The sequence below is a fragment of the Colletotrichum scovillei genome (genome assembly GCF_011075155.1).
Source record: "Colletotrichum scovillei strain TJNH1 chromosome Unknown Contig00004, whole genome shotgun sequence".
NCBI lineage: Eukaryota > Fungi > Ascomycota > Sordariomycetes > Glomerellales > Glomerellaceae > Colletotrichum > Colletotrichum scovillei.
Window position 1 is genome coordinate 2,268,941 of NW_023336262.1, and position 23,021 is coordinate 2,291,961.

At 52.2% G+C, this 23,021-nt stretch overlaps 7 protein-coding genes across 7 annotated transcripts; 2 read left to right on the forward strand and 5 right to left on the reverse strand.

The window, feature by feature from the left end:
• Window positions 1-117: 117 nt before the first annotated feature.
• On the reverse strand, window positions 118-1,375 carry HER10_EVM0006859 (uncharacterized protein). Its single transcript, XM_035476432.1, has 2 exons — window positions 424-1,375; window positions 118-355 (listed from the first exon to the last, which is right to left on the reverse strand). The coding sequence occupies exons 1-2, from the start codon at window positions 750-752 to the stop codon at window positions 232-234; spliced, it is 453 nt and encodes a 150-aa protein (XP_035335049.1). The 5' UTR covers window positions 753-1,375; the 3' UTR covers window positions 118-231.
• A 1,374-nt stretch (window positions 1,376-2,749) lies between these two features.
• HER10_EVM0010927 (origin recognition complex subunit) lies at window positions 2,750-5,186 on the reverse strand (the record flags this gene model as incomplete). Its single annotated transcript, XM_035480371.1, has 7 exons — window positions 2,750-3,889; window positions 3,937-4,210; window positions 4,263-4,402; window positions 4,458-4,686; window positions 4,736-4,809; window positions 4,868-5,083; window positions 5,136-5,186. The coding sequence occupies 7 exons, from the start codon at window positions 5,184-5,186 to the stop codon at window positions 2,750-2,752; spliced, it is 2,124 nt and encodes a 707-aa protein (XP_035335336.1).
• Window positions 5,187-5,455: 269 nt separating this feature from the next.
• Window positions 5,456-8,398, reverse strand: HER10_EVM0007858 (PWWP domain-containing protein). The gene is made up of 6 exons (XM_035483050.1): window positions 7,963-8,398; window positions 7,382-7,877; window positions 6,959-7,310; window positions 6,683-6,907; window positions 6,105-6,629; window positions 5,456-6,052 (listed from the first exon to the last, which is right to left on the reverse strand). Exons 1-6 carry the CDS (start codon window positions 8,165-8,167, stop codon window positions 6,011-6,013), a joined length of 1,845 nt encoding a protein of 614 aa, XP_035335119.1. The 5' UTR covers window positions 8,168-8,398; the 3' UTR covers window positions 5,456-6,010.
• Window positions 8,399-8,780: 382 nt separating this feature from the next.
• HER10_EVM0008097 (Sec63 Brl domain-containing protein) lies at window positions 8,781-15,955 on the reverse strand. The gene is made up of 2 exons (XM_035477631.1): window positions 9,614-15,955; window positions 8,781-9,556 (listed from the first exon to the last, which is right to left on the reverse strand). The coding sequence occupies exons 1-2, from the start codon at window positions 15,697-15,699 to the stop codon at window positions 9,025-9,027; spliced, it is 6,618 nt and encodes a 2,205-aa protein (XP_035335135.1). The 5' UTR covers window positions 15,700-15,955; the 3' UTR covers window positions 8,781-9,024.
• A 339-nt stretch (window positions 15,956-16,294) lies between these two features.
• Window positions 16,295-17,842, forward strand: HER10_EVM0005575 (uncharacterized protein; the record flags this gene model as incomplete). Its single annotated transcript, XM_035475184.1, has 1 exon — window positions 16,295-17,842. One exon carries the CDS (start codon window positions 16,295-16,297, stop codon window positions 17,840-17,842), a length of 1,548 nt encoding a protein of 515 aa, XP_035334954.1.
• Window positions 17,843-17,966: 124 nt separating this feature from the next.
• Window positions 17,967-19,412, reverse strand: HER10_EVM0007109 (replication factor C; the record flags this gene model as incomplete). The annotated part of the gene is made up of 4 exons (XM_035476675.1): window positions 19,172-19,412; window positions 19,023-19,101; window positions 18,191-18,973; window positions 17,967-18,137 (listed from the first exon to the last, which is right to left on the reverse strand). The coding sequence occupies exons 1-4, from the start codon at window positions 19,285-19,287 to the stop codon at window positions 17,967-17,969; spliced, it is 1,149 nt and encodes a 382-aa protein (XP_035335067.1). The 5' UTR covers window positions 19,288-19,412.
• A 1,188-nt stretch (window positions 19,413-20,600) lies between these two features.
• Window positions 20,601-23,013, forward strand: HER10_EVM0002731 (ubiquitin-conjugating enzyme). Its single transcript, XM_035472432.1, has 9 exons — window positions 20,601-20,865; window positions 20,946-20,979; window positions 21,033-21,127; window positions 21,183-21,204; window positions 21,261-21,357; window positions 21,418-21,429; window positions 21,483-21,651; window positions 21,713-22,587; window positions 22,638-23,013. Exons 1-9 carry the CDS (start codon window positions 20,833-20,835, stop codon window positions 22,645-22,647), a joined length of 1,347 nt encoding a protein of 448 aa, XP_035334740.1. The 5' UTR covers window positions 20,601-20,832; the 3' UTR covers window positions 22,648-23,013.
• Window positions 23,014-23,021: the final 8 nt, after the last annotated feature.

Here is a 23,021-nt window from a genome sequence, read left to right on the forward strand (position 1 = left end):
TCATAGTCGGCACGTTTTGCATCATGAATTGATTGAAAGTCTCTAAAAAAAACCTTGGTTGACCCCTCTTTTGCCCAGACGTGAGTCCGTAGAGTGTCTAATTCTATGTGGAAAGCTATGCCACCAACGCCTCGAAATGTGTTGTGATATCAACGCAATGCCATGCAAGAAAGCAAGGAAACCAAAGGGCAAACCCAAACCATCAAATGACAACCTTCGTGGTCTCGAAGATCATGAGTACCACGGCATCTTCCTTCTCAAAGCCTCTTCGTCCTCGGCTAATCTCGCCTGCCGCGCCTCCTCCATGATTTGCTCCTCAGTCTTGATACGTATCCGAATGGGAGTCTCACAGCCTCTGTTGCGCAACACATGTCAGTCCATGATTATTATACTTGAGAAGACACCGCCGATGATCAAACTTACCTAAGACCAATAAACTTGCCAATCTTCCTGCGCTTCTCCTCGACGGTGAGGCCCGACTGCCAGGTGATGGGGCAGGGGTACTGTCCAGACCAGGGCGAGGGGCTGCGCTGGTGGTAAAAGCGCGCCAGGTCGTCGAGCTGGTCCTCGGTGAGCAGCCAAAAGTTGAGCAGCGTCGCGGGGAAGGCCGGGTGGATGGCGCCCGTCGACATTTGGACCAAGGGGGCCAGGGGGAGGCGCATCTGGCGCATCTTCTCCTGGAAAGCCGCGTTGCGGGCCGCTCGCCGGTTGCCGATGCCGCCGCTGGTGGTGTGGTGGTGTCTGGTTGCCATCTTTTTCTTCTGTTTTCTTTTTTTTTTCCCCCTCCTTGAGTTCTGTGGTTCCTCTCTTGCGTTCTCAGATCCCTTTTTATCCTCCTATCAAACTCTTCCGAAGTATGCGGTTCGTCTCCAGGGATTGGGATGTCTTAAGTTCGGTAGCTCTGTGTGTGCTTTCAAAAGAGTATTATGAGTATCAAGGTACCGGCAGCACGGTTCGATGGCAACGGTCAAAGAGAAAATTGATTTCGTAGTAGTGATTCAAGTGATGAGATGAGTTTTCAGCAAAGAGTAGAGTGATAGATGAAGTGTTTTGAGAAATATAAAATGAGGATCTCCGTGGGAACAGACTGTGGCGTCTTTCAGCTTTGATGCTGTCCTCTCCTCGTCTTATTTTGGGTTCCTTTGAATAAAATAGAAGAAGAGGCTCTGTGCTTTAGATCTATGCCTGCACAGACGGGAGAGGGAATTAGAAAGTAATACGTGTTTGTGTGAAAAAAAACGTTGTTGACTTCTATAGATGCTCGAGATAGGAAACTTGTGGTAATGAAATCTGAAAGAGATCGATGTTGAAGCGTCTACACATACTTGAGGATGCGGAAGACCGCCTCTCTTGTATGTTCGTGAGCAAACCGAACCCAAAGGGACGGGGCCCGGCCACTAGCCGATTGAACCCTCCCACCACACCGTTCCCCCTTTTTCCTCGACATGGCTTTCTTTGATCCGGAACAGCAACCCTGATCAGAGACAAAAACAACAAGAACAGAACCCCCCTCCCCCAAAGGAGGAAAGATGATGGATCAATGGGGCAATGGGGGGCCCACCACAAGCAGCTGGAACAGTGAAAAAAAAGACGGGAAAGAAACCGTCACAACAGAAATCCAGACCACACTTCCTCGCACGCATTACTCCACCAAAGCGACCCGACTGACTGGGACCCGAAGTCAAACGAGGAGGGGGCTGCGGCAGGGCGACTAATACGTCAGGCGAGACACGACTGCTTTGTCTGTTGACGGCCAGAGTTTGCCATCCTGGGTAAGGTCAGGCGAGGTTGTAAGCGGCGTTTACTCTCTCCTGAGAGGGCTTGGGAAGAATAAGCCCCCCTACCCAGACTGCCGGTTCTCTCTTGCTTTCTCGCTCTCTCTCGCCCTCTATTCGGACTTACAAGTCCAGGTGGTTTTGGTGTGCCGATTCTCTTTATCTGCTCGACACGCCTAAAAAACCAGTATGAGACATGGCGGAGGGCGGGGAGGAAGAGGGTCGGGTGAGTGACAGCTCGACAGGGGGTGGAGGAGCGAGACACAGCGACGGAAAGGATACAAGGTGGTGGGCTCGCGCTTCTCGTTGCGTATGAAATGTCTGAGAAATTCCAGTCCGGCCGGCCTAGAAACGAGTCGCGTGCCGGCCGCAACGAGAAGCCAGCTCCGCCCGCCCCGAATATGGAGGTTCCGAGACAAGATCCGCCCATTCCACTCCGTTTTCCCTCCTCGCCATGCTTCCTCTACCCTCCTACACATTGACTCATCCTCAATTACAATTCTTACTCTTAGCACAGTCCCTTGCCCAGCCAGAGACCGGTAAATCGGACAGCCGTGCTTTCAGCGGTTTGCGGACGGAGCTTGGATTCGTGAAGGGGGGGCTGAGCAGTCGGTTCCGTGGTGTCCCGGACGACTACTAGACAAAGAAGTTAACGTACAATGGCCTTGTTCAAGGTTTAGACAGACACAAACACGAAAAACACTGTTTTCGACCCTAAGAAAAACCAAGTCAATGACAAATTTCCTTCAAAGAGACACCCATCCCCCCCTCCAAAATAGCCTTACGACCCGTCTGTTTGATCATTCGAGAAGTGGTCTGTAGAGGTAAAGCATCAATTCTGCCTGCTGATACTGAACAAAAAACAACATCACCAAACGCCGAGTTATCTCTCCTGGACTACGCGTCTGACGTGCAACCTCACGCCACGGCCTCGTTTCACAGTCCCAGGCCGTCGTTGACAAGCCTTTCAGCTCCTAAAGCCACTTGAGCTTGGCAATGTGGTCCGTCTTCTTCCTGCTCATCTTGACAAAGCCGAGTGCTTTTAGCTCCGCCAGGCCCCGGTAAAAGGACACCAGCGCCCCCCGCTCGTCGGCGTTCCCTTCGCTCTCCGTATCGCCGGCAACCATGGCGTAGAAGGCGGCCCATAGATCTGCGACGTTGATGAGGTTACCCGTCTCCAAATACAAATGATACAGCAGCGACGTGACGGGCATCGTCGTGGAGATGCCCTCGTCGGTGCTGCAGCACGAACACGCGAGGTAGTCTTGCGGTCGCTTCAGGCTCCGCTCAAAGACATCCTGGGGTCGGGGTACGAAAACGTCGCGGTACGGTGTCTTGGAATCGTAGAGCCATGTCTCGTGCAGGAAAATCTCTGCGGCCGGTTCGCAGTGTATGACGTCTTGGAGTACTTCCGCGACACGGTCCACGATTTTGGTAAAAGCTTTATCGTCTTCGGAAAGGGCTGCCGAATCGTGGCTGAGCTGCACCTTTTGCGCAACAACGGTGGTGCGAAGGACCCGGCTGTGGCCACTGTAGGCGCTCCGCAAAGTGCTACCGTCCTCTTTCGCCCTGCCGAGAAGCTCCTTTGAGTCGCGGAGAAGGCTTTCTACAAGAGAAGGGAGGTCCCCGGCCTCGGACTCCCATCCGGTGAGACACAGCTGGGCATCTCCGCTGGCCACGGCGTCTTGAACACGTTGCAGCATCGAGACAAAGTCATCCGGTTGCATCCGCTTGATGCTTTCAACAATGTCCCAGCCATCGGACGAAGGGGAAATTCCTTCGGCCACCGCTTTCATGTACATTGAGGAAAAGTCATCTTGAACAACTCCCGTTGCCTGGATGAGCTTGAGCGAGCGGAGAAGGCGGGTGACCCATTCCCGTTTTTTCTCTGGAATGTCGAAAACCTGTTCGCGCAACAGGTCATCGTCCTCCAACAAAGACCTCGCTAATTTCAGATCCTTCGCTTCAACGGCCTTCTCAACCTCGCGCCGGAATGAAGGAAGCGACCGGATCGACTCGATATGTACGTCCTGGACAAGTTCGCTGTTCATTTCATCGTCCTCCACAGCAAAGACGCTCAACGGATTTGCATAAAAGTGACACATATATGCGTACTATAAATGTCAGCCCGACCGCTGCAGCGTTCAATTGGAAGCTTTACCTTGATTGATGCGATGAAAGACTGAATACTGGCGACCTGGTCTCGCTGTCTTTCCACGAAACTATGCAACAAATTCTCTCCCAAAATCAGAGCAGCATCCGATCCCGCAATGGTCGGCTTGAAAATCTGTTCCAAAATCGCGCTTGTTTGGACGACATCGAACTGAGCACCGTAAAGATGTTGGCACGCGGATTTGAGTAATCGCGCCTGTAACAGTTCTACTGATGTTGCGATGCCAAATAAAAGCGTGAATGGGATCTTGGGTCTCCACGAGCTAGTTTCAAAACGTCAGCATGCTTCTGAAGTCTGTTGTGATAGCAACTTACTTGAAGAGGATGATCAGATCGGAGAGAAGAGCGCTGTCGAATCCTTCGCTATCCTGGAAAGAAACAAAAATGTGATCACATTTCTGTGCCGTTGAGAATGCGTACAGACCCTCGAGATCGTAGTTTAGATACTTCCGGCCCTGAAGTTTGTGAGCTTATTATTGCACTCTTCAAGCTTAAGGGAAGAAAACCCACATCTTGTCCGGATGCCATTTCGATATCATCGTCATCTAGAGATCCCCGAGATGTGGCATCCTCAATGATCTTTTTGAGAGCAGCCTTCAGATTGGACGCTTCAGATGACTTGAGCCTGACAAACTTGCTTCGCGTATTCTCCTCAAGCGTTTCGGATAACTGCTCGAATAGCAGGTCCTGAGATGAGATGTTCGGGCCGGTGATGATAAAAGCAGTCGGGATTTTACTCCTGTGGTGCCGTCAGTCGTGCAAGTCAACCCCACGCCGTTCTCACTTACTGTGAACCAGACTGGTCACGAATGAAAGCAGTCACTTGATCTAGAGTGGCCGAGTTGGCATCACGCAGTTTTCCCTACCAGATTTCGTGCTCAGCGTAAGATTCCAGTAGTTGGTCATAATGCTCTACCTACCTGGGCTTTGGACTCAAGATGGTCCCAGCTCGTTTGGAATTGCTTCTCGCGAAGCGCTACGCACTCGGGGAGCTCTTCGCCGTTCAATAATGGCACAAACGAGGACGAGGTTGCGATATTCGCCTTTTCGACGACAGCCTTGTTGGACAAACGGCGACGTTTGGCCGGTCGATCCACTCCAGCTTCCTCACCAGGAGGCCGGAAGATGAATGCGGCCTGTAGGCGGAGGTCAGCGTCAATTACACATGTGAGAAGCAGAATTACTCACCTGGTGATCTTCCTGCCTGAATTGAGGTTCTTGGTCGTCTTCAACACTCATTTTGTGGGTTGACGTAGGCGGTCTGCGGTGAGAAGAAGTGTCGTTGAAATGGAGGTCGCGCTTTTCTGACTGGCACGCGTCGCCAACATCTTCAAAGCACGGACTTGCACAGTGTCGGAGACGTGGAGCACTGTACTTTGCCCGGCAGCAACAATGTTGTGCACAGTGTGTAGAGGCTTGGGATACTTCTATCCCCGTGGTGATAATATCACGGACATAGCACATTGAGATGCCTGGGAATTAGCAGATGAAGTGCGTCGGGACGCAAGCACGTCTTTAAAGGTGTTTTCCATATAAATGACATTAAACCGATTCTCCAAGGCCGTGTTGAACTAGTGACTACCAGTCTCCTCGCCCTCCTAACATCGCAAACCCTTGACCTAAGGCGAGCTTCATTCTACCTCAAAAACTTGAGGCCATTGCCATCCTACACCTGCCTCATCATAACCCAAACAAGCGGTCGCCGCAGGCAATGCGAACATCCGTGGATGCCAAGACTGTCCTTTCTGAGCTGGATTCCTCTCCCTTGGGGGCGCCTTCACCCCTTTGTACAATGAACCCGCTTCACTGGACGAAGACGATGCATGCCGTCTGAGATCAGCACTGCCGCAGTTGCTTGTCGTCTAAAGATTCCCAGCTGCACCGCCTAGAAACACGGGAACAAGTAATTTTACACCGAAACCAAGTTGAGATCGCCTTTGCGATTCGAGAGAAACCGTATACGCCAGGAAACGCAAGAGCCCAGGCTCAAATGGCCCGAGACGCCCACAGTCGGCTGGGCCTTGTCTTTACTTTCAAGATTTTTGGGAACGTGAACGGGTTCCCTAAGCCTTAGCCTCATCCGTTTCCGGGGCCGCAGATGCCTCCTACGAATTTGGTTAGCTCACCTCACCATGTTCATGAGACACAGTTACTCACCTTCTCACTGGGCTCTTCAGCGGGCTTCTCGGCCTTTTCGGGCTTTTCTTCTGCCTTTTCAGGCTCCTCGGACTTCTTCGCACTTGCCTCCTTTTCGGTCTGCTTCTCAGACTCCTCGGACTTCTCAGCTTCCTTGCTTTCCTCTTTAGCACCGTTAGGAGCGGCAGAAGTCTCCTTCTTCTCCTCTGTCTTTCCGGAGGTGCCGTTGACACCATTGGTGGGAGCCGGAGTTGCGGACGCAGCAGCGGCATCACCACCACTGAGAATCTTGGTCCACTTGTCAAGGAGCGTCTGCGAACGACTCTTGAAGTTGAATTCCTCCTCTTTGGGGATGGAGTCAAGCTTGAGAATAGCCTTGAGGACCTTGTTGATCTTGGTCGCCCGGATAATCGAGACCTCAAGGTCTGGGAAGCTCTCAAGCTTAGTAATGTAGTCTGACATCATCTTCATCTCTTCCTCCTTCGGCTCTTGGTCTCTGGTAAGCAAGCCCTTCTGAAGTTTGTGGCGCAAGAAGAGAACCTCCTTCTGTAGTATGTGTTAGCATCTGGGCTGGGAGCCGTGTCATCATCTTGACTTGCCTCTTTGCGTTGGTGCTTCTCTTCAGCGGTGAGCTCAGGCTCCTTAGGAACTTCCTTCTCCGCCTTTTTCTCAGCACCCTCCTTCTTTGACGATTTGGACTTCGCAGGCTTAGCGGCTGACTCTTTAGCCGACTTTGGTGTAGCTGTCCCGTTTGTCGTCTTAGGAGTGGAGGATGTGTTCAGCTTGATCTTGGGCTTCTTGGCAGAATCAGTCCGTGCCGGGGTCTGCAGGAAGTTAGCTTAAGGACGAATTCTATCACGTCTCCAATAACTTACGCTAATAGCTTCTTCGTCCGCCTTTCTCTTCTTGGACTTGGTCTTCTCCTTAGGTTCGGGGACCTCCTCTTCCTCGTCCGCAGCATCAGCCATGTCGACATCATCGTCCGAAATGACCGCAGGAGTCTTCTTCTTGTTCTTCTTTGCGGCCTCTCTGGCATCCTTGGCGGCCTGCTTCTGAGCTACTTCATCTTGGTATTTCTGAAGCTCGTCCTTGTAGTAATCAAGGGGGTGTTGCTCGATGGCGAGCTCGAAGGCATCGCGCAATTCGACCTTCTTGACTTTGTCGGTGAGGAGCTCGGTCGCCTTTTCGGAGTTCAGCTCCTGGAGAGCAGAGTTTGGTACCCAACCGCTGGACAAATCACGAGTTAGCATCGAACGTCTTTGGGTCGGGTTGGGAGCTTGTATCATCAATTGACTTACAATTCGTTCGTCCGGAGGTACATGACGGGGAATGTGCGGTCATTTTGACGCTTGCCACCATCGGCAAAGTCTTCGCGATACGTGCCGTCGGCACGCTTCGCCGTGACAGGACGGCTCTTGAGCAGGGTCTCGGGGAGCATTTCCTCGTCGCAGACAATGACGGGCCATTGAGGGTATCCCTTAAGCTTGACCAGGAAGTGATCGCCGGGTTGCGCATTGGTGTTGAAGAACTTTGCCTTCGACGCCTTCTTGCTAAGCTTCTTGCCCTTGTGTTCCGGAATACCGGACGATCTCCGACGCGACTTGGACTTATCAGCTGTCGCATCAGCGGCGTCGGCGTCAACAGCAGGCGCTTGCTCAGCATCATCGGCAACAGGATCGGAGGCCTCTTTCGCCTCAGCTCCATCTGTTGCGTCCTTCATCTCGACGTCCGCGTCCTCGTCCTTGGATTGTTCGTCTGTCTTGCCGGATGATTCCGCGTCTTTGGTCTCAGCTACTGTCAAGCAATGCGTCAGCGAGATGGTCAATTGAGGATGCAAGTGCTGATGTCAAGGTAAAGTGGCGACAGAGAAGGGACTTACGATCCTTGTTTTTGGAGTCGTCCTTCTGCGCATCCTCGGTGGTCTCCTTGGCAGCTGCCTCAGACTCAGATGGTTTCGCGTCGCTGGCAGCAGTCGCGGGCGCCTGAGAAGCTTCAGCAGCAGGCGAGGTTCCTTCAACCTTCTTCTCCACCTCCTCAGTCGCGGCAGGCGCGGATTGACCGCTGGTGGTCGGCTCGTCAGACATGGTCGGTGATGTGGCGATAGCTTGGAAGCTGGGTTGCAAGGGTATGGATGGGGTAAATAGGCAAGTCGCGACGCCAAAGACTAATGGCGATGGGTCAAAGGAAGAAACACGCGTCGTGATACGCGCGGTTCGTGATTTTTTGTTGTCGCGACGATGGTAGGAGATAATCTGGCTGCAGGAAGGATGATGGGCGCGATTGGGAGCTCCCCGTGTTGTGGTAGCAGAAAAAGGCAATGGCCTGGAAAAAGATGAACGCAGAAACTCTTGGAGTTGGACGCGGATGACGGCGGAGACACGTGACTAGCGCTGATCCACCAAGGGACGAGTTAAATCGCGGAGTCTCAGTTGCGCGACGCCTGTGAGAGGGAGCGTGGACGTGGCCCGGTCAATGCCCAGCCCACCGAACGTTCGCTGCCTCGACTCAGCCACGCTTCCTTCACTTCAATATCACTTTGACCCCTGTCGAACGCCTCCGACAGAGATACACCGCGATCAGGTAACATTGCCTCTTATGGTTTATTGAAGAAAAAGGACTCAAGATGCGTCGTCGTTGACTTTGATTGCGCCTTTCCCACTTGAGATAGGTTATCAATCACTCTTGTTCAGCGTTCCTATGCCACCTTGGCCGCTGAGGCACCACCGCAACTACTGTCGCACCGCACACTGTCTGCGCAACCGGTCTTCAGGCCATTCAACCCTGTCGAAAGAGGACAAGAGCTGCCTGTAGATGGTTTCTGATAAGGGCGAAGAACTGAATGCGACCAAATTTGTCTATTACCCTCAACTCCTCTCTCGATCGATATAGTACACATTGCGATATTGTACGGACGAGATGGTTCTGCCATCTGCCGAGCCGTCTATTCCTCGTCCTCTTCCTCATCGCTGTCGTCCACGTCCATGCCCTCCGCAGCCGTGATGGAAAATTCGCGCTCTTGATCCACTCCGACGTAACTGTCGCTCATTAGGAACAGCTTAAGATCGTGCTTACCAGCTGTTGGCACCGTAAACTCCACCTTCACCTTCAGCTCCCGTCCGATCGTGACACGCTTGATGGCAAGCAAATTCTTCGTCGTCTGCTCCCCTACAACAAGCCACCAGTTCTCCAACTTCTTGGCTGGGTAGAACGGTGCGTGCACAGTCGGGTCAAACTCCTCATCCTCCTCCACTTGTCGTTGGATCTGCACACTAAGGTACGCAGGCTCGTTGGCTCTGATATCGTCCTCATCCAAGACACTGTGTTCAAGCTCAATGTCGGGGTATTTGTCATTGGTGAAGGCGGCAGCCTCACCCAACTGCTTCTGCGAGAGGCCAAGACGCTTGACCAATTTGGCGTAATCCGGATTCTCTTCGGGGTTCATGGCTTCCATGAAATCGAAGATATCCTTGACACTATGAGAGAATTCAACGTTAGTTTTGCAAATCAACACTGCATCAATTGGTACATACCCAAATTCGTTTGCCACCTTCACAACCTCAGGTGTAAAGTGAGGAATCTGCTTCAAGGGGCTATCGCGATCCCACATCGCCTGCACAACCATCTGCGACATTTCCATGGCGTTCATGGCGTTGATGTGGCCATCAGATGAGAGGATATCAACCGTTGCACTCAGGAGACTAAGGACCTTGGAAATGATGACTTCTTGGTCCTTGGCCAAGTCAATCGGCAACTGCATTCGCGAGAAATGCGCTTGCAGGAGGACAAAGGCTTTGAAATGGGCCGAATCATACACAGGCTCTGCCATCTTGACAGGAATACGGTCGTAGATCCTGCGGAGAATGCCCTCCTCGTGCCTCCTGATCTGGATAGCTTCGAATTCAGTAGCCGATGTGATAATTTCCAAAACGCCCTTGAGTTTGGTCTTGGCGCTCAGAGACAAGAGGAACGTCTGCATAGTGATGTAGGAGATGTTGTAATATGCTGCAATCATGGCTGCGTTCTGCGGCGCAACGGAGCCATCGTCCTCGTCAAGCTCAATGATCTTAGAGTCGCTCAGCTCTTGCAGGGTGGTCTGGATGAGATCCGACATGTAGTCGCTGAGACCATCCTGCGTAGTGCTGGTCAAGCTGTAGAAGCTGGGGTTGGCCAGGAGACGCCTGTAGAAGTAGGTGAACGTCGTCCAGTTGATGGCATCATCACCAGACTCGATCATCTTCGTGCTAATCTCGGTGACAAAGGCATCGTGAAGGTAGTTGTGGAGATGTGACTCGACAGGGAGAGCCTCGTTCAAAAACTTCTTGTAGAATTCTCTCTTGGCTGACGGAAGCATAAGAACGCCCCGGCCTCTGCCGTCCTTGGAAGGTCGGAGTGCCTTGCCGAACATGTGCAAGACTTCGCTTAGGGAGTAATCGACGTAGCGATGCTCGCGACCCTCGAAATATTGCGTGCCCATGATGATGACGAGGTGAGCAGTGCTGTTGAGCTCCCAGCAAACGTCGCGAGAAGCAACAAGCACCTGAATAGCTCCATGCTCGTACAAGTGCTTGACGATACGCTTGTCACTCTGACTCAAAGCCTCGTGGTAGTATCCCACGCCGTGAGAAAGAGACTCGGCGAGTGCTTCTTCGGAAATGCGATCAAGAAGAGGGCGCATCTGCTCCACCTCAGCGTGCAGGAAACGGTCTTCGTCGTCATCCATGAAGGCGGCTGTCAGCAGATCACGCGTGGTCGCTCGTGTTTGCTTCCTACTCGGGACAAACACAATAGCAGGTTTGTCAGCGGACATCTGCGTGATGGCCAAGTAAGTCGGCTTCGCCATAGACAACATCAGCGAAGGGAAGTGAGGATTGGTGTAAGACTGGATGTGAAGTTCGAGGGGTACAGGGCGGACGTGCGGGCTGAAGTTGTAGATATCGTGCTTCTTCGCGTCGATCCACTCGCCGAGGTCGCGGGCATTAGCAAGGGAAACACCAAGCGCGATGATTCTCATTGGAAGCTCAGTCTGGGTTCGGATGTAGTGCATCCGCGAAATGATGATTTCGTAGACATATCCCATGTTGTTGCCGAGCAGATGAACCTCATCTGCAATGAAAAGCTCGACAGTGGAAACGTTCTTCCTGCGCTTCCACTGGCGGGACAATACATCCCATTGGATAGGAGTCGCAAGAATCAGGTCGCTACGCTCCAGAATCTTCAAATCGGTAGTGGTTTCTCCCGTGAGCTTCTCGATAGTCTTTCCACCCCGGAGACCGCCAAGCCTCTTCTGCCAGTCGTCAAGGCGTGAGTCGATCAGCTCCTGGAAGGGTGCGATGTAGACTGCACGCCCAGCGTCTGCCTTAGACCAGTGTCGCAGTAGAGAAAACTCTGCGCATACCGTCTTGCCACTTCCCGTCGGCGCACCCACGAACACATTCTGATCGGTGTTGTACAGCGAGTTGAAAGTTTGCGTCTGGATACGGTTGAAGTGGTCCCAGTCAGGGTACAACTTGGCGTACTCTTTGGCCTTCAGCGCCGCAACAGGCAGAGGCTGAAGCTCAAGGAGCTCAGTGTGGGGAGGGAACCTCTCGGGAAGAATCAGCTTGTGGAATGATACTGGCAATCTTGTTTCGGAATGCATCCAGCGATCAGACACAACTGAAATGAAGTAGTTCGGGGGCATTGGCTCTGTGATCGGCACCGTGAAGTCGACAATGTGCTCGTTCGACTCAGACTCGGCGTACTCCTTGCGCAGCAAGAATTGGTCACTGAAAAGGATATCCTCTCCATCACAATCCTCGACGAAGATCCAGAAACTTTCCGCCGGGCCGTGGATTTCGACATCCCACTCAAAGTTGGGAGCGATGCTCAACTCGACTCGAAGCATGGATCTCGTAAGTGGCTGAACTTGAGCCTGAACCTCAACTCTGGGGAACTTGGCAACCAAGCCACAGACAGTTCTGCCTGCCTTGGGCATGCCAAGCAATTCTCCCATTCGAGGAGGGTCGAGGTCGAAGTAGTTGCTCCAAGACACTTCGATTCTCTCCGACTTCTGCACAATGTCTCTGGGGCAGTTGGGGAACTGACGAAGTGGTGACATGGTTGGCCACATGCGCTTCTCTGCCATCTTGCAAAGATCCAAGGCGGTCTTGGCCACGGACGCCCATCCCTTCTTCATGGTAATTTCGAAGATGGCGCGGAGAATACGACCAGCGGATTGAGTGACGTAGACCATATCAGCCATAAGGGCGAGACCGTCCAACTTAAGTCGTGAGATGTAGGCTTGCAGCAACACATTGATCTTCGCGTGAGGCTCCTCAATGCTCTCCTTAACTGGGATCGGCACTCTACCCAACAACTTGGCAAGTTCAAGCTTTTCATCCTGGCGCACGGGGATGTACTTAAACTCAGCACTCAGGGAGAATACTCTGAACAGCTCAATGGTTGTGATGGAGGGTTGGATCAAGTTGTTGTAAGTCTCCATAGAGCCATGTGTGATGTAGTAGTGGGAAGCGATACGACCTAGCTCCGTTGACTGGAGCTTGCCGGTCTTCTCATCGTATTTGATAAGATTTGACTTCCTTAGTACTGAAGCAGCAGAATGAATCAGATCGACTCGCTTTTGCTCCAAAGCCTCATCATCTTCGTATTCCGCGCCAACTTGGTAGAGGCCGGGCGAACGTAGCATACGGACGAACAAGTAGGTGTAGCCAAGCCATTCGACACCCTCGTCTCTGCTGCGGACGTTGCCGAGCACAATCTCGGCATTCAAGTTGTCCACGAGCTTACTGACGAACTGACTCTCGATTGGTAATTGTTGGTTGAGGAGCGACAAGTAGTACTGGATCTCGTTCTGGGTTGTGATGATGATGCCCTCGCCATAGGTATCGTATTGTGGACGACCGGCACGGCCAAGCATCTGTAGGACGTCTTGGGGGCTGAGCTCAACCCAGCTACCTTTCTCCGGAGAGTATACTGAAGTGCCTTTGATGATGACGGTGTGCGCTGGCAAGTTGACACCCCAAGCAAGGGTTGCGGTACAGACAAGGACTTGAATAGCGCCACGGGCGAAGAGGTCCTCAACATCCGTACGATCGATGCGGTTCATACCAGCATGGTGAATACCGAAACCATAAGGAAGGATATCCTTGAGGTCCTTATCGGTGGCTTGGCTGGCCGCCTCGTTGAGCACCTCGCGACTTCCTGCATCGTGACGAAGAATCTGATTGATAGTATCCATCTCTAGAGCCTTATCACGAATGTAGCGCGCAGTCTTGGCAGTCTCCTTTCGTGAGTGGACGAAAATGAGCATCTGATTTCCCTTCGCTCCTACATGCTCAATGACCTTGTTGTATGTGACATCGTTCATGGTCTTCAGCTGCTTGATGGCCTTGCGATCCGTGACGCCAATGAATTCCTGGCGCAAGGGGCAAGGACGGAAACTGCCATCAAAGTGGAAGAGACCAGTGCTGATATCCACACGCAAGAAGCTAGCAACATCCTTGTAGTTTGGCAGTGTCGCAGACAAACCAACCAGACGGACGGGCTCGCCAGTCTGCTCAGTCTTTCTGATGGTTCTGCTGACGATGCTCTCCAGAACAGGACCACGGTCATCGTGGAGCAAGTGGATCTCGTCGATGATAACCAAGCGCACTAGGTTCGTGTAGGAGAGATCGGTAGCCTTTCTCGTGATGACGTCCCACTTCTCAGGAGTAGTGACAATGATCTGGGTCTCGGCGATTTGAGCCTTGGTAAGCTGACGGTCACCAGTCAACTCAGAGACCTTAACACCATAGGGTTCAAGTCGCTTTCCAAAGTTGCCAACTTGTTCCTGTACCAACGCCTTCAAGGGCGCAATGTACACGATTTTAAAGTTATCCAGCTCGATGTCGCCAGTCTCAGGATTGCGGTTCTTGCCGATCTCTCGAAGGATTGTAAGCATCGCCACGTTTGTCTTTCCACTACCAGTGGGCGCACAAATCAGCATGTTGCCATCGTCGCCAAAGGCTGTTGGGTAGCACTTCGACTGGATCTTGTTGAGGGATTTGGTGGTACCGAAGGGCAGGCGAGACCATTCTGGCATTTCGGTGATGGGAACGAGTGTGTCGCTGGCATCACTGCGCTTCTTGGGAGGGGGCACGTGGATTTCTTCGTATCCCTTGAAAGTTCGTTTTGTTGAGCCCTCCGGCAATCTGACTTTGGGGTTGCTCATGAGATGATTGCCCTGGTCGAAGACCAGATTCTCCAGGTTGATGAGCTTGCGCGGTTGCAGACCACCCACCAATCCCTGGGGGCGCTCGTCTTCTGCGGGAGGGGCATTTGTGAGTGATGATGGGGCGTCAAGGTCCATCTTGATTTCCATCTTGCGTCCTTTTTGGTCGTCGCCCTTCTTTCCAAACTTCTCATTAAGAATCCACTGCAGGCCTTCGGAAGCCATTTCGCGCTCCACCACAGCTCGTTCTTCGTCCGTCTCAGCCCTTGAATGACGAGTGAGCCAAACCACCTTCTCCCTGTTCTCAATAAGGAGTTGGACTAATTCGTGATGCTCGTAGTCGAAGAGCTCCATGAGATCGTTCTCGATCTCTCTGAGTGACTTGTCCTCTCCGCCCTGCTCATCAGGTTCGCCAGAAAGAATGCGCAAAGCGTCGGTCGTCTTGTCGTGCTGTTCGTGGGAATCCGCATAGAGCTTTCCGATCTGTCGCTGCAGCCAAAATGCATCAATGTCTCGAGCAGAGACACTCTTTGCCTGCTTTGATTCCTGTGCATGCTTCCGAGGGGCTGAATCGATGACCATGGCGTCGTCTTCCATGTCCATCGCATCGTTTGCGTCGGCGGCGGGTTCGTCCTCATCCTCGTCCGCTTCCTCGTCCTCGGACGACTCTTCCCTAACTTCATTTACAATGCCTCCTTCCTCATCATCGGAATCTTCGAAAACGACTGCGACACCCTGTCTTTCGTCTAATTCGGCTCCGTCGGCGTCTTCTGCATTGTCGTCCATATCCTCGTCCTCGTCTTGCGCGTCGTAGTCTGTGACCTTTTTTCCGAGATTTACGAGCTCGTTGAATTCCTTCGCGCTCATTGAGACGCCCAAAAGATCGTCAATTTCCCTCTTTTTCTCTGTGTCTTTCAAGTCGTCGTCCTTCAGGAACTCCAAAGTCACGTCAGCGGCGCTGATCACGGCAGTTTGGGGGACATCGCCAAGATTGTCAGAAACGATCTTCAGTATCAATTCGAACGTCGCCCGTGTTGCCGGTGTGCGCGGGCGGTATCGGATGCCCTCGACGAACAGGTCTCCAGTTCCCAGGACACCAGCACCTCTCGGCTGTGCCTTTTCGCCCTTCTTCTTCTTCTGCTCGCGAGCTAGCACGTCCTCGCCCTCCTGTAAGCTACCACGTTCCACACCGGTGAGGCCAGTCGACTTCTTTTGTTTCGGTGCGATTTCGCGAGCAACGCGAGCTCCCATGTCGCGAATGCTCAGCTTTCCAGCAAGAGACTCGGGATCGCCCGTGGCCTCATCATTTCGTCTTGAAACAAAACGACGGTCCGCCTGGAGGACCAGGTTGGACATGGCCGAGTACTTGTACTGGGATACATCGCGGTGTTGGTCTTGGTTCGACATTGTGGCGATGGATTGGAGGGTATCGTATGGTCTCGTTTGCGCTCGATGATCGAATTGGTGCAGGAGCTTGTCGAGCGACAGCAGCGAGCGGCTCGCGCCGTGTCTTTATTCCGTTTATAACGCCGTGTTGACCTTAAAATTGATGATTCGTCCAATATTACAGTATCGTTTTGGTATGTTCCCGAAGTTCAAGTGACTCAATGAGAACAGTATCGCGATGTGGCTAAGGTGGGTGGAGGCGTGTAATAGATGTCTCGACGCCTGTCGCGCGGAACAAATTTCATCTGCTGGTTGCAATGGCAAAACCCGGGAGATGGCGCTAGGCGGCAAACGCGCTAGTGGCCCTCCAGCTCAGGCAGGTAGCTGCACGTGACGTCGTGGCGTCGACCTGTCACTGCATCGACACAGGGTGGAGTAGCGATACCCAGGAAATCCACACCACCCCTGAACCACCGAGCTGTGTAAATCACGGTACCAGCATCCATCAACATTTACACGCGGAGCCGGATTGAGGCCAAATTTCGATCTGGCGGAAACATCCTACCTTAGCACGACTGGAACATTCTCTATGGCATAGACCGAGGCTTTCTGCGTCATGGATCCAGTTCCCAGATCCATTCAGAAGGTTCAGGCATCACTTGAACCTTACGTCAAACCACGGGAGCAGGTAGCGTACATCCGACGCGCCTTGGCCCTCCATCTTCAGGCCTGCCGTCAACCAGGGCCGATTCACGAGCCATTATCTCTTGTTGATGCTTCTTGCAGAGTGAGGCCAACAGGTGAGGTTAGAGGCCTACAGAAGGAATATCTCAAAGCCTTGAATGCGAACCTCAAGGCTCGCAATGAGTACGAGATCACGCGGGATGCAGCGGTAACGGCAGCCCCATCCCGGCCAACGGCTGCCGACCCTATGGATCAGATTGAACAACATGTGGCCCTTGTCAAACTGCGCCAGAAGCAACAGCGACTGTTGACGGTTCAAAAGTACTTGGATCTTTTGGGACGCCAGCCCGCAGCATCACCAGACTTTCTCGACCTGGAAGATATTTTCAGGAAATCAATGTCCTTACCAGAAGTTCCAAAAGAAGTCGTGAACGGCTTTTCTGTCAGCGCCAGTGCAACGAAGACAAACCTAGGAGGTCTAGCTGATCAGCTCGAAAAAGTCGTGCTGAGAGCCAAGCTTCTGCTTCAGCGTGAAGAGCAACTCCTCAACGGTGTTCGACAAAATACAGCATCACTGGCAGGCCAAGTCAGCGACGAGGCAAAGGCGCATGCTTTGGATGCTACTCGAGCTGAATTGATCAACTGGATTGAGACAGAGCTCAGTAAGGCCTCGGGAGAAGCAGACGACCAGGCAAATGGATACAACGGCCATACCGAACAAGCCAGTATCGACGAACATCTGGGCGATATCAAGAGCAAATACAGCAAATACGTAGCTTCGAGGAAAGCGCTGCTTAACATCGTCTCAGAGCAGACGCAACCAGTCCTGAAGTCTGGCAGTGACGTCTCGTCTTCAAACGGCCAAAGCCAGTCCATCCCTCAGGCACCCACTGCGCACCTTCTCTTGCCTTACCTCGAGAAGCTTCTCTCGCTTTCTCGAGAACAAAAGGCGATGATCACACAAAAGTCGCACATCCACAATGTTCTAGCTAAGCAGGCGAGGGAAACTCGACAGGCGCTGGATCATCTCGCCGAAGAAAGTCAGCTTCTTCCGGGACATCCTATGCCTGGGGCGGGCAGACCCAAGTCAGGATTCGGAGAGGACTTCTCCACAGCCTTGGCCGAGACGCAAGTGCCTTCAGACCGAGTCAAGCCCTGGGTGTTCGCAGCAGACTCGGCCAAGATTGCGACGTTGGAGACTGTTGCGGAGAAGATTGAGGAGGGCCAGGTCGCACTGGAAGGCTCTACAACAGCGCTTCAGGAAATTGACAAGCTCCTGGGTCACGAGCCGAAACAGGCCGTGATGGAGTCGGGAGACACGACGGAGGAAGACATATGGTTGACGCAAGGGTCAGAAGATAAGACTGGGACGAGGCAGCACATGAGACACCAGAGTAAGGGATCCGCAGTTATGCATGACGATATTTGGTCTGTCATTGATGGGAAGCTCGGTCTTATCGGTCATGAAGATCATATTTGATTCTCTGTGCAGTTGTTACATACCCCTCATAGATGGATTTTGTTTCCCATTATCAACGCCTCTAATTTGCCAACCCGGACGCCGCTTAATGTTGACCAAGCCCATGATTCAATCTGAAAACTGATCAGTTGCCACGACCGCTCATGACCCCCGATATCCTCAAGGCCAAATCGAGGATGGACAAGTGCTCATCCGCGCCATCCACAAGTCTTTTGTCGACCTCGGAAAAGATGAGAACAATCTTGTTTTTCTGTACATCCGGGATAGTCTCGTCAAAGACGAGTGCCTGGTAGAGCTGGAAAACTGTTAGCAACGCGACGAGCAGTCAAATATCGGGGGGCAGCTCACCTGAGTAACAACCTGCCCAGCACTCCAGCCGTCTGCCACCATGTCCTCGACCACCTTGGCCACCCCTGCGTACGTGTCTGCAGCGCCTTGCGGGCGGATGACAGAGACTAATGTGTCGATGGTCTTGTCCGGAATGACACCAGCGATATCTTCAATAATCTTCACCGTGACGGGCTTTTTGTCGACGTCCATAGCATCACCCCCGGCAGCATCTTTCTCGCCTGCGCCTACCAGTCGCGCAGCACTCTGCAGGAATGTGATAGCCTTTCTCAGATCGCCCTCACTGCACTTGATGAGGGCGTCCACTGCGCCTTCCTCCAGCTGTACGCCCTCGTTTTCTGAGATATCCTCCAGTCTCTTCTTTGTGTTGGTCTGGTCTAAGCTCTTGAAGCGGAACTTGCTGCAACGACTAGCAAGGGGGTCGATGATTCGCGTGACGTAGTTGCAAATCAGGCAGAACCGCGTGATTTTGCTGTATGTCTCCATGGTGCGGCGCAAGGCACTCTGTGCGTCTTGGGTCATGGAGTCGGCCTCGTCCAAGATGATAATCTTGAATGGCGGGCAAGGGTATCTCTTCTTGTATTCGTTCGTCGGGTTCGTCAACTGCATGCGAGCAAAGTCCTTCACCTTCTCTCGGACAATGGAGATTCCACGCTCGTCGGAAGCGTTGAGCTCGAGCACGCGTGATTTGATCATCTCGGGACCGTAGAGTTCTTTAGCCAAAGCTAATACTGTAGAGGTCTTTCCTGTGCCTGGGGGGCCGTAGAATAACATGTGCGGCAACTGCGTTTCGGGGTTAGCAATGCCTCAATGCATCAGGGAGCAGTCGTACGTTGGAGGCTTGCAGCGTCCTCTGCAAAACCGTGACGGTGTGGTCTTGTGCTGTGACATCGCTGAGAGTCTTAGGACGACTGTCGGTAAACGTCAGTATGGTAAATGAAAACGCGTACGACTTTCTAGGACGTTCGTGGGAAGACAAACTATTTCTCAACCCATGGCTGTGCTCGTGGCGGTTGCGCAGATTTCTCTTGCTTCTGGGTCGACGTGCCGTTTGCCGCGGCGGCCTTCCTGGCCTTGAGGTCGAAAAAGCTCGCCATGGGTGATTGATTGGTATCTCGATTGGAGATTTGACGTTGCAGGTCGTGATATCTTGTCCTGTTCTATCAATCGTAGCTCTTCTCTGCACCTCAGGTGTGTGGCGGTAGTGACGATCGTAGAAAATCAATTAAACTGTCAGACGCGCTGCCCAGTCGATTTAACGCGTATTGGAGCTTTCTTGACCGACAGGGGTGTAAACCCACCGCGTCGACGGAACCCCGCGACCGTCCCACTTTCGAGGTACCCTCAAAACCTTACATTAGATACGTACCGAAAGCTCTCTAGGTACCTAGGTAGGTAAATAGGTAGTCCGGGATAGGTACTCACTGCAATGTTGAAACCATCTTACTCTTGTCAAGAAAGCAATCATAACATCACTTTTTTCACAGTGCTCTATGTCTGTTCATTGTGAGTTTGTCTTTACTTCATTTCACTCAACGACTCACTTTGTTCAATCAAAGAAAAACCGTCCATTGGCTGAGAATGTGAGCAGTGCGAAGGTCTAGATGGGCAAGTGGGCGTAAAGGTTTTCTAAACGAGAAGCAAGTTGGTCATTGCTTTCCCGTTTCCCCAAGCATAATGGTATAGTAGAGGGGAGATACGACTAATCCCTCAGAAACTGCTTGGGCCACATGTAAGATCATAATATTCTAAGGGGGGAGGGAGCAATATCCGATTTGGAACCCGATGGCATCCGATGTAAGATTTCGAGTAAGACCTTACCCAGATTACTAGGACTCAGACCCGGTCAGAGGCGACCTTTGAACGGTTAGGAGCGGCAAGGGATCATTTTGACAAATATATTGAACACCGCCTAAAGCAAGTGCCACACCTCAGCTACTGTCATCAATACTTCTGCAGGTAAAGCAGGCTCTGGTTAGTAGAGGTAACTGTGTGACATGAAGTATCTATCTCATTCAGCCACATCTTTCAAGACTAAGGCAATAAGACACCCTATGGGCATTTCTCTATTTTGTTGCTCAGTCGCATCTCTCAAATTTCGCGTCAATGAAAGCAACACTTTCCGCTGTGGGGCTTGAAAGGAGTTCTTAGTTGTGAAGTTCAAAGAGGCCTCTTCACCACACAATAACGCTGCGATTCACCTGCATCAACGCACGCTAAAATTACCCCTCCTGCCCCGCCAAACTGCCAGTTTAGGCACTTGGTGCAGCTGCCTCGTCCCAGCGTCCCATCAACTGAGGTGAGCCCTTACCGCCCAGAACTTGTACTTCTACCAGCCTGAGCAGCTTTAAGGTAGCCTGTGGTACCTACCTACCCTCCTCCCTACCCTGGTTTTCGACCACCAACCAAGCAACCGACAACCAACAGAACCCACCTCAAGTTGCATCTGACCGGTCGCAGAGAGCGCTTTACTGACCAGACATCTACCACTCTCCCAGGCTCTCAGGCCGCACTCACATCTTCGATTCTCCATCAACTACCTACTCACGTCAAGGAGAATCTACGATCACTGCCTACAACCAAGCATCTGCCAAAGCACGCTCACTGACTGTCAAGGGGTAGCGCCTGACCCAGCTGGCATCATGGCGGATCAATCCATCATTCGGATTACCAAGGTACCTTAGCTGCCCCGCCCCTCACCAGAGCGATGAAGGAGGGGCAAGAACCGCAAGGCTGACGTTTGATCGCACAACAGGAACTCGGCGACATCCAGCGAACCTCGGATCTTTGTACGAACCTCCCCGCGAACACAGTCGAGCCCACATGCTAACATCCTTGCCAGCCATAGCTGTCGCTTGTCGTGATGTCGATGTTCGCAATGTTAAGGCCTTGATCATCGGACCTCACGACACTCCGTATGAGTTTGGGTTCTTTGAGGTACCGGTTTGCTGTGAAAGTGTCTGGCTTGCTCGCAGTACTAACGGGAAAGCAGTTTGCGATCAGATTCAATAAGGGTACACTTCTACCATAATGCGGCAGTGAAGGGTGGGTTAGACTGACGCAAAAGTAGATTACCCTAGAAAGTCGCCCAATGTCAATGGTATTACAACGAACGGAGGCCGATGCCGATTCAACCCCAACATCTACTCGTCTGGCAAGGTTTGCTTGTGGGTTTACCTCCCGCGATGGAGCACTCTAGTAGCAAAGAGCACTAACGTGTATTGCAGGTCCATCCTCGGGTATAACCAGGCGCATGGGATTTGCCAAGGGACTTTTGACTGACAGGACCTAGCACATGGCGTGGAGAGCGTGGAGAGGAATGGTCTGCGGCACAGGGCCTCGAATCTATCCTCATTTCAATCCAGAGCTTAATGTCCGGAAACCCTTACGAGAACGAGCCTGGATTCGAGGAGGCCAATGAAGCATCGGATAAGAAGAACCAGAAGGACTACGTCCAGAAGGTGAATTGAACCGCTTGTGTGTTGGGATGATGGGAGACTATGGCACTAATGCTTGCTCTAGATACGTCACGAAACACTTCGAGTCTCCGTCATCCAGCGTATGGAGGAATACCTTGGTCTTACACCCGACGGCAACGCTATTGCCCAACAGTCTGCGGCGGACGGAGATCAGCTGGATATCGACAACGATGACATCGACGATACAAACGTTCCTTTCGAACCTTTCAAGGATTTATGTAAGCGGCGATTCCTATGGTACTACGACAATTACCTCCTTGCTGTGCAGAAGGCAAAGACCGAGGTTAAGGACCACCAGGCGTTTGTTCGCATGCCGTTTGAAGGTGCTAGCAACACCATGGACGGCAAGTTCAACTACACAGAATTGGAAAGACGCCTGCGGAATGTCAAGGCTGCGCTTGACAATGAGCTCGTCAAGTGGGCGAAGGATGGCGAGGTTGCGATCGAAAAGGAAATGACACTTTCCGTCAACTTGCGCCACCAGTATGAGCAAGTGGTGCAGGCCTTCAAACGTCAAGACATTCCTCATGATGTCCAGTTGGAGGACAATAATCCTTTCGTTTGGATCATCACCTATTTTGGGCGTCCAATGACGAACCTCGACGGTGGTCTATTCCGCTTCAAAATCCACTTCAGTACTAAGTTCCCCGAGGAGCAACCTCGAGTCAAGTTTCACACACGCATTTTCCACCATCGTATTGCAGAAGACGGTACAGTGTGCTATTTCCCGAACTCACTTAGGAAGGAGGACGTTCGAACTCACATCGAGGCTGTGTTCACGGCACTTGAAGAAGAAGATCCGGCTTACGACCCTCGAACTTTGGTACACCCTGAGGCGCACACCCTCTACTGGGGAGGCGCTGAGGCGCGCAAGAACTACAACAGGCGACTTCGCAGATCCGTGCAGCAGAGCATGGAGTAAGTCGCTCTTGGAATCTTGTCCTGTGTTCCTAAGCTAAACTTTTCAGTGACTTTTGATATTGCTTCTCATGAGCACCTTCAGGCTAAGGCACATCACCATGGGTACGCGGGTGTTCACCACGCGACCAACGCGGTACAAAAGGTGGACGTTTTTTCCGGTTATCGGTTTCCCCGGTCATAATGAGGATGGTAGTGAAAATTGATCTTGGCTTGTCCAAGTTCAAGTTGCTTTCAGAGGGCTGGACGGCGTTAACGGCATCGGAATCATGCATATTCAGGAACGGGCTTGGGATTGTCCCGCTAGACTCTAGTAGATACCTCGGATAACGACGCGACGAAAGTAGCTACGTTCGAAAGTTGATATCGTTGTTTTTTTTATTTTTCCTCTTCAAACTCGTAATGAAGATATGGCACTGGCTCAACACATCAAA